Below are 12,564 nucleotides of genomic sequence, written 5' to 3'. Positions count from 1 at the left end.
ATTCTCTAATTTCTTATGTTGTTTCTGTCAGCCAGCAGTGGACAAGAGATGAAAAATCACTTTTATTTGTAGGGATTTAATTATACAGTATTTGGATTCCAACAAGAAGTGTTTCTATGTGTGTTGAAATGACTTTGATTAAGTCTTGTAAGATGTGTTTAGAATGCAAATCAATTCATAATGAAAAGGAAGTCATAATTCATATTTTAAGTCGAGTTCCTAGAAATGTCTTGCCTGGGAGAGTACATTCTTAAACGCTTTGGAAGAATGGAGCATACCAGTCTCAACCACATAACTTGGTTATGTTCGGCTAATCCTGTTCTCTCCAGGTTGCTGTAATCTGAAATAAGCATTCCTTTATTTTTTGCCTGCTTCAGAGGAAAAGAAGTCTGTCAACCCTGTAGCAGAACTGCAGTTCATCAGCAAAAGACAGGGAAAGGAAGTGAGGTTCGGGGGAAGGTGGGAAGGTAAAGAAAGATGTAGGGAGGTATGTTTTTCTTTCCTGGTATGTTGCAAAACTACTTTTACATTCTGAAAATCTCAATATTATGTATGTATAGAAAAGGGGGAATGGCTTCAAACTGACAAAGGGCAGGTTAGATTGGATATACAGATGAAATTCTTGGCTGTGAGGGTGGGGAGGCCCTGGCACAGGCTGCCCAGAGAAGCTGTGGCTGCCCCTGGATCCCTGGAAGTGTCCAAGACCAGCTTGGATGGGGGTTGGAGCAGCTTGGGCTAGTGGGAGGTGTCCCTGCCCAAGGCAGGGGGTGGAATGAGATGAGTTTAAGGGCCCTTCCAACCCAAACCTTTCAGTGGTTCTGTTGTTTTATGATTCTGCGTAGAACTGGTGAAAGCTCTTGTTGGGTGGTGTGGGGCAGGGAGGCAAGCACTGGGTGCTTATTGGTACTTGTAAGGCATGGTTCTAACATTTTTTGGGGAAAAAAATCATAAATAAAAGAAGAAAGCTAATGAGTGGAAAGACTGGGGTCTGTCTTGCCCTTCCTACTGGGTGTCTGGTGGATCAATCATCTGAGTCTTCTTGCCAGGCGAGGCAGGCTGTGAAGACTTGCACTCTTCTTGCTGCAGGTTTGGTACAGAGACTGAGAGCTTTTCAGATATTTCTATTTTGGGGGACCTTTGGTAAGGTGGTGTGGGCTCATATTCAATGTACCCATTCAGAAATCAGTGGTCGTGAGCACCTAAATGTGAGCAGATTCTGCCCTTTAAAACCTATCCATTTTTTGTTACCACAGCCAAGAATATTTCTAAACACCAGTGTTCCTTCCCAATGGCTTACACACTTCCATTAATCTGGAACAGCTGCATCAGCTGGTGTCTGATTTAGCTCTGGTGGGAAGAAACTAGCCCTTCAGAAATTACAGAACTGTTGCAGTTAATTCCTTGTTTGAACAAATGGATTTCAGAGGCTCGTCACAACCCTGATCCTGCACGTATGGGATTTCCTGAGCTTTCCTTAGGGGACTTGTTCCCTTGAACCCAAGTCTGTGTGGAAATACTCACAAGATGCAGATTTCTTTTTTGTTTCTTTTGAAGCTTTGCAGCAGGGTGACCATGGGGTAAACTAAAACAAGGCAAAAAGAACTTGGGATTTTACATTGCAAGAGACTTCCCCTTGCACAAATGCCAGAGAAGATGTTACACAGGTTTTTGACTGTTAGCAGGAGGGAACCATAAGGGTCAATTTAGATTAGACACAAGGAAGAAGTTTTTTACAAGGAGGGTGTTAAAACACTGGCACAGGTCGCCCAGAGAAGCTGTGGCTGCCCCTGGATCCCTGGAAGTGTCCAAGGCCAGGTTGGACGGGGCTTGGAGCAACCTGGACTAGTGGAAGGTGTCCCTGCCCAGGGGGGTTGGAATGAGATGAGCTTTAAAGTCCCTTCCAACCCAAACCATTGTAGGATTCCATGATTCTGTCTGGGGGAGTGAGAGACCAGAAAGTGAGGGATTTCTTGTGGTGCAGGGAAAGAGCAAAGATCCTGATGTGTGCAAAGGTATATACGCACATCTGTGAATCATTCTCTCTCTCTTGGACGTGGAACATCATTGGAAGTTTTAGAATCAGTGCTGCTGCCAGCAAAATCCATTATCCACAGCTGCTGAAGGGCAGGGAGAAAGAGTTAGGGGGGAGCCCTATGTGTTGCATTTCTGTGCTGTGAGGTCCTGTTCTTGTACAGCTGCCCAGCCCAGAGAGTATCTCTGCTCGTGTTACTGGTTCCATGCTCCCACGCAGCTCCCTGCCACTGGTCTGGGCTCAGATGTCTTGGGGACCCGGTTCAAATAATTAAAAACCAAAAGAAGGTACTTCCAAAAGTCTGTCTTTAATTAAGGAAACCCTAGAAAAAAATGCCAAGTCCCTACGAAGCCAAAAAGTCTTATACATATGTTAGGATTTTGGCAACTTGTTTAAATGCTTAAACAGTTCTTTGAACTTGGGCTGAATGTTCAGGCTCTATTAATGAAGTGTGCAAGCAAAATTGTGATATTGTGACATTGTGTGATTCAGAGGGTTTAGATTTGTCCAGAGTCTCTGGACTACATTGCTGGGAGCTGGCTCAGTGGTGTCTCATGACGTGGTATCCCTGATGCTGTTGATACCTGGGAGATTTGAGGTATCAAGTCATGGATTAATAGATGCAAGATAGGGCTGGCAGAGCAGGAAAAGAAAATTGTTTATTGGCTGGGTCTCCTCAGTGCTGGATGAGCAAGAGCCATATCTGCCTGTTGGTGGGGAATGCTTGGAAAGATGCAGGGAACCCTGCTTGCTTTGCTGCTTCTTTGGAAAGATCCTAAGCAAGAGAATATGAAGTAGTTGACAGCAACAACTCCATTTAGAGTCATATAATAGACTCCTCAAATGGTTTGGGTTGGAAGGGACCTTAAAGATCAACCTGTTCCAACCCCTTGCCATGGGCAGGGACACTGTCCACTAGACCAGGTTGCTCCAAGTCCTGTCCAGCCTGGCCTTGAACACTTCCAGGGACTTCATCACTTGCTCCTCTGTGGTAAAGACAGACGTTTTCACAGCTGAAATGAAATCCCTCTCGCTGGGCTTCAGAAGTGTTTTGCCTCTGTCTTGTTTTGAGTTTTTTCCCTCCCCTTTGGGATCCATCCCTTCTCCTAGCTGCACTGTTTTCTAGTCGAGGTAGTTAGTCTCTGGTTCACAGTGGAAACTGCCACTTTGGTGAGTTTTGTATTTTGAATTGGCTTTCTAAGCCTGGCAGCATTCAGACAAAAAAGGCAGGGAGAAATTACTCCCTGTTACTTTATTTACTGCTTGTTTTGGGAAATCTAAATCCAAATTTGTGTTTGACTCATATTGGGACTCCATCACTGGACTCTGCTCTTTCAGTTGTTTTTGGCAGGGCTGAGCTCACACCCAGAATGAGCACAGTCATCAGTCAGGGCAGCCTGGGTGACACACCTCAGCTCTCCTCAGACCATGGAGCTGCCTGAAGGGACTGAAAGCTGAAGGCTTTTGCTGCAGGATCTGAACAATTTTGAGGTTAAAATTCACACCCTGTGCTCCGTTCACCATATGTCATTAGTGCTGTGGTAAAAACCATGCGACCTTTGGAGTAACTTGTTAGTTATGGTTAGGGCTGCATGAAGTGGTGTGGATTTTCTAATGCTGGGGGGTTTGAAATCCTTGGTGTTTTCCCCGAGCATCAGGGAACCCCCCATTCAGTGCCTGGTTGCTGCTGGCTCAAGGCTGAAAGTGCTCAGGAAGATACCGAGTCCTGCTCTGAGGGCTGAACTTTGTTCCTGAATATTTGGGCACCTCTGTTAGCACAAGTTCTGGAACACAGCACACAGAAATGTGCTTCCTCCATCACTTTGTTTTGAGCCTCTCTCTGAACGCTTTATTGCTGCTCAGCTCTGTGGAAAATGGCCAAGGGGACCTACTGGTGCTTTTGTCACCAGTTTCTGTGTTACAGTTGTTAGGAGTGATCTACTAATAGGCTTTCCATTGACTTTGGGCTTTGCTTTGGATGAGACCCTGTGGGTTTAGGGCATGTGGCCAACCTATGGCTCTTGCTTCAATGAAACTCAATATTGGACTACATCCCATAGCAAACCTCGTGGGGGAATTGGATCCCTGGCTGCAGGCAGAGAGGAACCAAGGGAGACGGCTAAAATGAATATCCCTGGGGTTTCCTGGGACTTGGTTGCATGCTCAACTCAGTTCTGCAGTGTGTGGAAGCAGCAGGAGCCCTGGAAAGCCACAGGCAGCCTCTTCATGTGAGCCCTTTTCAATGCAACCCCAACCACCAGCAGCATCCTGAGCATTGTCATCCTTTGTGTGTTCTCAGCGGGGTGATGGGAAGGGCCCTCTCGAACCTGGGTGTGTCTGAGTTCCTCAACGCCTTCCTCAAGCCCAGCAGTCTTCAAAACACTGTCAGAAAGGGAAAGGATCCTCCTTAGAGCTTTTGTTTTTGAAAGCTGGCTGCCTCCAGTCCTAACTTCGCAGCGCACACATCTTGAAGGTGCAGTACTGATCCCTGTTTGAAGCTGTCCCTCCCACCCCGTTTGCTCAAGAGAAGAGGTGCTAAATGTTGAATTCAGTAGGAAAATTACTGCAGGGCCCTCTGGCTGTGGAGTTTCCCACAATTTGTGTCACAGAATGACCCATATTCTGACAAGCCGGCAGCACACAGGGTGGGTTTTGTCCTCTAGTATTTTTCCTAAACAGAGGGTGAAGGTAAAAATTTTCTTCTCTGACCCAGTGCCTGAAGTAAATAAACTGCAAATAGCTTGGGAGAGCAGGCTGGAGTGTGAAGAAGTGAGAAAGGGGGATTGTTACTTTTATTTGTATTTTTAGTTCCTTTTTTGGAGAGGAAAAGAGAACAACCATCGAAGTTTAAATTAGCTCCTCCTTGCAAACATAGGTTGAGGAGACATTATCAAGCTAAAATTAGGAGCAGTTTGTAAAAGGAGCTGTTTTCCTCATATGCTGCTACTCACAGTAGGTGCTTAATGTCGTGTTTTACTTTTCCCCTATTCATGATCTGTGAGTTTTTTGGGAGGGGGTGCCTTTGCTGAGCCTGGACAATGAGGGCTTGTGTCCATGATATGACTACTGGTTAAAGCCAAAATAAATACTGCAGAGGTGATAGTTATGCTGACAAAAGCCCCTATATGAACATTCCCCCTCAAACTTTTCAAAAATTTAACTTGTGTTTATGGTAAATGGGTTTAAATCCAAGTGGAAAAAGCTGCCATGTTATAGGAATAGGAGTGTCCATCTGGAGATGTGTTCCGATTTATTCATTAAACTTCTTTTCAGAAAAGCTTGGCAGGAATTTGAATTTTTTTTTCCTTGTCACTCCATTTTTTCCAGGTTGTATTGCACAGGCTTTAGATTGTAAATCTTGCAGGGGACCTTTTTTCTCTAATTGAATTCTGGATGTTGTTAATCGGCTCTTGAAAATGAAGTTGCCTCCTTTTCAGTGCAACCATCATGGATGTAACCTGTCCCTTTTGAGAGAAACCAACTGTTTCAGTCTTCTCCCCCAGTCACTGGTTGCAGGCAGAGTGTGTTGGCTTTGAGAGGTGCCTGCAGGGAAACTCTTGAACTTCAGCACATCTTGCACCTGGGAAGGAAAGAACCTTTGGCGGTGATTCAGGGTGTGTTTGATCACATCTAAAATGCCACGTCTGGTTCTGAGCCCCCTTGGTGAAGAAGGATGTTAACAAACATGAGGGAATCCAGCAGAGAGCCATGAAGATGGTGAAACATTTGGGAATGATGGGAAAGACTTGTGCTCCTCCAGCCACCTCACCTCTCCTCTGCCTGTGCCCTTGCACTAGACACATCTTCTCAAAGCTCCTGCTGCTTCTTGTCTGCACAAATGTTTCCAACTGATGCACTCAAAAACATGATTTGAACCTGATGCCAGGTCAACAGTAGTGCTGATAGGCTCTCACTCAAATAATAATGCTGTGCTCACCAACCTGCTTCCAAAAAATTCACCGAAAAATCTGGGCACTGCCTTAGCCCAAGGGCCGTGCTGGTGTCTGAGCTGTGTCTGAGTGAGCTAAGCTGAGCTGGGTTGCAGGGATCCACTCTCCTCTCCCTATCAAGTGCAGATCATGGACCAGTAAGGATCAGAGGATGTAGTAAAAACACTTTTCCAGGACAGGCAGGAGAGGAGAGATGATAACATCTCTTATGAATGTGCTCTCCCCATCAAACTGACTCGTGGGACGTACAGAGGAGACACGTCGAGGTCCCACAAAGTGTCTGTTATAGAAGTGTTTATAATGTGGAGTGTCCTGATGTGCCTCTCATGGCTTGAGGAGCTCTGGCTGCCAGTGAGAAGTCCTGCTTGCATTTTTATTTGCCTGTTTTTCTTGTGCAGGGGTTGTCATTAAACAAAAAAAGAGGAAAATAAGTATGTGCCTGTTTTTCCGTAGAGTGCTGTTGCAAACACCAAAGGTGCTGGTTTTTTTCCTGAGAGGAAAGGTGGGCTGGTTCAGATACTACAATAGGAGTCAGTGCTGATTCTGTTCGACCTTAAATTAATTATTCTGGAACTAATGGTGGTAATTGCTTTGGGAACAGATTGGGTTATTTTTTTGGGTTTGGTTTTTTGGTTTTTTTTTTCGATTGGGTTGGTTTTTGAGGCTTAAAGCTGGAAAAACAAAGGTTTGCCAAATTGCTAGTCATAGGGCTTGTTTCATCCAGGGCAGAACAAACTTTATTGCCTTTGAGAACTTTTGGGCTTAGAAATGCTGCTGGGTGGATATTTCTGGAGAAAGCAGTCTGTCCTTTGTGCCAGAGCCTTGTCTCACCAAAGTCTTCGAAAGGTCTACTGGGATGTGAATTTACCTTCTGTGTATCACCATTGCAGCCTGGGCAGTGAAATCATGGACTCATGGAACAGTTTGGGTTGGAAAATGGTGTTTTTCTTCTAGCAGATTCCATGTGGGTAGATCTAGAGGTTGCTTTAACCTCCCATTCATGTGTTTCACTTCTGGCTGGAGGATCTTAGCTGTTGGGGTCTTCAGGGGGAATTTTGTCAAGGGCCTGTTGTCTTACCGGGAGCAGGATGGAGAACTCCAGGTGTGATGGGAAGAGCAACCTTTAGTCCCTTTGTTGTGCCTCGGGAAGCAAAGAAGGTCTTGTAGCTTTGCCAACCACTGTCTTTCAACTTTAAAGCTTCTTCTGCCAGTCAAAGTTTTGGGCTTCATGAAGTAATTGAGGAACTGCCTTCCATCACATTAACAATTTTCTCTGAGGTTGAATGGCTCAACATTTTTACATTGTCAAGGAAATTTGTGTTTCGTTTGTGAGCTCTGGATTTCCCGTGCACATCCCTGCAAACAGCTTCCCATCTAATACATTTTGGGCTTGTATGTGCACAAAGTTGAATGGAAAGGGATCTCCTGGCTGAGATGGGAGCAGCCAACATAAAACTGAGATTAATTTGACATGTAGGCAGCTGAAGCTTCCCCTTTCCCTCCCCAAACTGTAGCAAATCCCTTCATGTGTCCCCAGTGAGCTTAGAAGGACTGGGATGAGGGTTGCTGAGGGGGAAGAGGCACGTGGACCTGACTCTGTGGGAGCTGTGTGCTTTCTTTAAGGTTTTGCAGGATCCTTAAGGTTAGTCTGGACCTGGCAAAGAGTATGTTGTGGGATGAACTACGATGTTCATCAGGGTGGCCACCATCATCTTTGCTTTGTTTGTGTGCGGCCTAATTGCAGTGTGGTCCTACTGTATAGCAGGACCTTCTTGGTGCCACTGCAGCTCCAGTGATGACCATGAACATAAAGCCATTTTCACAATCCTCTGGTATTTTAGGAATTCTGGAGCTGTTGTTTGCTGACTGTGCAGCTGGAGCGTGGGAGGAGAGCAGAACACCACGGTGGGTGTGGGAGGCCAAGGAAGTGTGTGAAAATGGGCTCAAGGGGATGAATTTCATCCCTAAAATATATGGAGCAAGTTGGACTTATACCAAATCAGCACTACAACTGGTTTAGTCCAGTTTAAACATCACTGCAGACTAGATCTACAGTGCAGTCTGGCCCAGGGTCTTGATCAGAAGCAATGACTAAGCCCAGCTTTGCTCTGTCACAGGAGAGCAGTTAATGACACAGGAACCAGCCTCTCTTCATTTGCTGAACTCTCAGTATTTATTGTTTCAATAGACAGGAATAAATAAATATTCAACAAATAGTCTTCCTGACCTTAAGTGATCATGGTGTTCTGATTATAAATAAACTGAAAATCTGAATTCTTGATTCTTTTTTAATTTAAAGCAGGCTAAACCCCATGGGAATTATATCTTCCAGTGGTTTGAACTAAAAAGGGTTCATGCCCTGGTTTTCATCTATAGGATAATACACTGACTTGGAGTGGAGGTATTTTCCTGATAAAGCTTTGGAATAGCCCTAGGGATTAGGACAAACTCCCTTTGTCCCTTCTGTGTGCCCTCCCCTGACCGTAGGTAGCTCTGGGTAGAAGCAGGGTGGAGGATGCTCTGGGAAGTGCCTTTGTGTCTTTGGAGCTGGAGGATGCAACAGGAAATCTATAGCACTTGAGGGGGCTTCCAGCACCCTCCCCTGAGGGATGTGTTCCACACTATCTTTACTGTCTCCGGGGGATCTCTTAGGAGTATTTATACTCCCAGAGGAATATGAAGGGATTACAGATTCCCAGTGGAGCCTACTGAGCTGTGCCCTGCTGTGGGGCTGTGCTTTCCTGCCTTCCACCCAGGAAAAACGAGCAGCCCTTTCACTGGTGGGAATTAGTTGTGGAATCTGCCGTGGCCGTGTGAGCGACCAGGGGTTGGGTGTGCAAAGCCCTGGTCCCAGGGAAAGGCAGCTGGGGAGGAGCAGCTGGGATCTGACTTGGCCTGCTCGCCCTGGGACCTGAAGCCTTGAGGATCCCAGGCAGAGAGGAGCCTGTGGCTCCTTCGGGAACATTTCCACGTGGTTGCTGTCAGAGTTGTGGATCTGTGCCTCCTGTTCCAGTCTGTGCAGTTCTGCTGCTCAAAAACATTCCCTCCTCTATCGGCACGTTTCAGTTATTAACCTGTTCTTATCTCAACCCACAGGTTTTTTGCCTTCCCTGATTCTCCTCCCCATCCCACAGGGAAAGGGAGACTGAGAGAGCAGCTTAGTTATCAGCTGGGCTTGAACCACAACAGCCTGTCTTGTCTTTTCCAGTGATAAAGCAGGGATTTAGGCGAAGGACTTAAATCTTGTGTTAACATGCTTCCTTTGTCCCTGCTTTCCCAGGGCAGCCACTGACCACAACGTTGACAACACCACAGCAATCCTCAGGGAGTGGCTGAAGAACGTGCAGCACCTCTACCACGATGTGGAGTGGAGACCAATGGAGGAACCCCAGTGAGTACCACAGCGAGGGGCTCACCTGGTTTGCTGTTTCCAAACCAGGAGTTGTACTAAATGTCCAAGCATTAAAATGTGGATTATTTATTTCGTGGCGTCTGTCCCATTAAAATTGTGTTCTTATGAAAAAAAGGTAAGGGTAGGGTCTCTGTGAAGAGGTCTCTGACTTCAGTAAAGCAGCTCATGCAAATCTTCGAAGAAAGCATTTTCCATTCAGTTATTTAGCATCTGCAGCTGCTCTCTTTGCATGGTAAACAAACCACATCAAGAGCTACAGGGAATTAAAACTATCATGCTTTATTTGCAAGGAAGCAGAGAAATCGTAGCCTGTTCCTGTAATATGTATGAAAGCTCTGAGACATCAACTATTCAGTAAGTGCTGAGCCAGAGAACTAGATTTAATTCAGTATATTATGCCTTTGCATGATTTGCAGGGCCATTGCTTTGAAATATGATGTGTTGGGTTTTTATTGCTTTAATTTTTATTTATTTTTAAGATCAGCTGTTCCTGGTTTTGTTCTGTTTTCTATTTCTTCCATCAAGGAAAATTACATCAGTTTCCCCTTCCTTTAGGCTTGCTTTTATTTTCAAGGTCCTCGGTGCAGTGGTTGGGTATTTGTGGTACAAATCCACAGGGAATGCTGGGTTTATTGACATTTTTAATCCTTTCATTGGAATTGAGTTTTCTTCCTGTGAAACTTGGCTTTTTTAATTTCTGCCAAAAGCTTTTGAAATTCTTAGCTCCTTCCCTGGCTTATGCAGGCGCTGTTTCAAAAGTCCTGCGTTTTTATTCCACGTAGGGATCTATTCCTAAGTTTTCTTACATCTTTGTTACAAAGCCTTTGTTTTTGGACCTGACCCTGGGAATAGAGCCACGCACACAACTGTGGTGACGTGATGGGGCTCCTGGGGTCGGGTGTTGGGTGTTTGGAGACTTAAGAGCTGTTCCCGGGATGTGTTAACAGTTCCTAATAATGCCCAGACCCCGATGGAATCCGGATTGCCTTCATCTTCACAGCTCAGCTTTGTTGACTCTGCGGGGCTGAAGGGAGCTGGATTTGCAGCCCAGAGGGGCAGATGAGTTTCTACCAGAGGGTCAGACGGGGTAAATCAGCTGCAGTTCATTTTGGGGGGTACCCTCTGCCGAAGGAGTTCCTGGGTTGGATGGTGCTGCTTTGCTGGGTCATCAGGAAACACTGTGGCACTGCTTGTTCCCTGGTGCCCTCTGTGCTCATGCCAGCACAGAACTTGGAATCATTCTCCCTCAAAACCTCTCCTGGGTTGCCTGAGGTGACTCTTAACGCTGTTTTCCTTTCGGCATGAAGGCATCAAGGGAACTCTCCCTCTCTCTCTCTCTCTCTCTCTCTTTCTCTCTTTTTTTTTTGGCTGGTGTAATAAGGCCCAGACATGTTTTGCAGTCAATTTTTTTTTCCTTTTCTAGATCTTACCCAGAAGAAATTGGTCCAAAACATTGGCCAAGCTCCCGATTCACTCACGTGATGAAGCTGCGCCAGGCTGCCCTGCGTGCTGCCCGGGAGAAGTGGTCAGACTACATCCTGGTAAATACAGGCTTTGACTTATTAACTGCCTTCAGGCAAAAGCTTTTCAGGTGGTCACTTGGATACTGGGGGCTGTCGAAAAGTTTTCTCTCCATCTAAAGACAAATGGAGATGTTGTGGGTCATTTCTTGGTCTGGTGAGCCAGAGACTTTGCAGCTGGGGAGGTGAGTCCTGTGGTGAGCTCAGGGCTTTCTCCACGGGCATCAGGATTGAACACAGTCCTGGTGGTGGGAGGTACTTGCAAGGGTCCCCCAGATTGAAACCCACCTGATGAAATGTAAGGGAATAGTTTTGCAGAGCAGCTGTGGGAAGATGCTGCCCTTGGTCACTGCAGTAGCAGCTAATGGGGATGTTCCCACAGCCCCTGAGCAAGGCAAGGGTGTGACGCCAGTTTGAGTCATTTTTTATCCTTTTCACAGAATAAACTTGGCCTGAATTTTTAGCTATGCTGTTTTCCCTTTCAGCTCCCTTGTCCCTGTGCTGGTATAACATTGTGTGGAGTCAGGGAAGCTCCACATCTTCGCCCATCTCACTGCGTGTCCTAGGGGCAGCTGCCCCTGGGCTTGCTGGTAACAGCAGCGTGCCCTATGAAGCCAAACCCATCAGCTCACTGTTTGGGATTTTTTTTGGCCAACTATTGACTCATAGAATCGTTTAGGCTGGAAAAGATCTCTAAGATCATTGAATCCAACCATTAAACCAGCACTGCCAAGGCCACATCCACATGGCTTTTAAATTCCTCCAGGGATGGTGACTGCGCCACTGTCCTGGGCAGCCTGTGCCAATGCTGGACCACCCTTTCAGTGAAGAAATTTTCCCCAGTATCAAACCTAAACCTCCCCTGGCACAGCTTGAGGCCGTTCCCTCTCCTCCTGTCCCTTGTTCCCTGGGAGCAGAGCCCGACCCCCCCCGGCTCCCCCCTCCTGTCAGGGGGTTGCAGAGCCAGAAGGTCCCCCCTGAGCCTCCTTTTCTCCAGGCTGAGCCCCCCCAGCTCCCTCAGTTGCTCCTGCTGCTCCAGACTCTTGCCCAACTCCGTTCCCTTCTCTGGACACGCTCCAGCCCCTCAAAGTCCTTCTTGTCATGAAGGGCCCAAAACTGATCCCAGGATTTGAGGTGCCACACCAGGGCCCAGCACAGGGGGACAGTCACTGCCCTGGGCCACACTGTTGCTGATCACGTGCCTCTGGCTGCCTCCTTCCCAAGGAAGTGTCAGGGGAAGCATATCATTTCATCTGTTATCGAATGTCTTCTTCTCTTCCTCCTCTAGTTTGTTGATGCAGATAATTTACTGACCAACCCACAAACCCTGAACCTGTTGATAGCAGAAAACAAGACACTGGTGGCACCGATGCTCGAATCTCGCTCCCTCTACTCCAACTTCTGGTGTGGCATCACCCCCCAGGCAAGTGACCTTGTGAAGGTTGTTGGGTGACTGTGTGAGCTGTGTTCTCAAAGGCTTCCTGCCCTGTATCTGTGGAGCAATGGGCATTTTTTTTTCTGTTCTGTGGACTTTCCCATCTGCTTCTGTAGTGTCCTCCTGAACAGAAGCTGCTGCAGCTCTGAGATGTGCAAGGGTGGTATTAACATGTGATGCAATCCCACTAACTACACAAAAAATACTGATATGCA

General features: G+C 46.6%; 1 protein-coding gene across 1 annotated transcript in view; it reads left to right on the top strand.

The window, feature by feature from the left end:
* COLGALT2 (collagen beta(1-O)galactosyltransferase 2) overlaps window positions 1–12,564 on the top strand; it is a 46,885-nt gene that overhangs the window by 19,062 nt on the left and 15,259 nt on the right. Inside the window, exons 2-4 of the mRNA XM_027704499.1 lie at window positions 9,263–9,373; window positions 10,818–10,935; window positions 12,203–12,337. Of these exons, the coding sequence (XP_027560300.1) occupies window positions 9,263–9,373; window positions 10,818–10,935; window positions 12,203–12,337 (364 nt within the window). The remainder of the gene's footprint in view (window positions 1–9,262; window positions 9,374–10,817; window positions 10,936–12,202; window positions 12,338–12,564) is intronic.

The sequence above is a fragment of the Neopelma chrysocephalum genome, unplaced genomic scaffold (assembly GCF_003984885.1).
Source record: "Neopelma chrysocephalum unplaced genomic scaffold, ASM398488v2 Primary Assembly neopelma1_281, whole genome shotgun sequence".
Classification (NCBI taxonomy): domain Eukaryota; kingdom Metazoa; phylum Chordata; class Aves; order Passeriformes; family Pipridae; genus Neopelma; species Neopelma chrysocephalum.
This window is presented reverse-complemented; position numbering and strand designations above follow the sequence as displayed.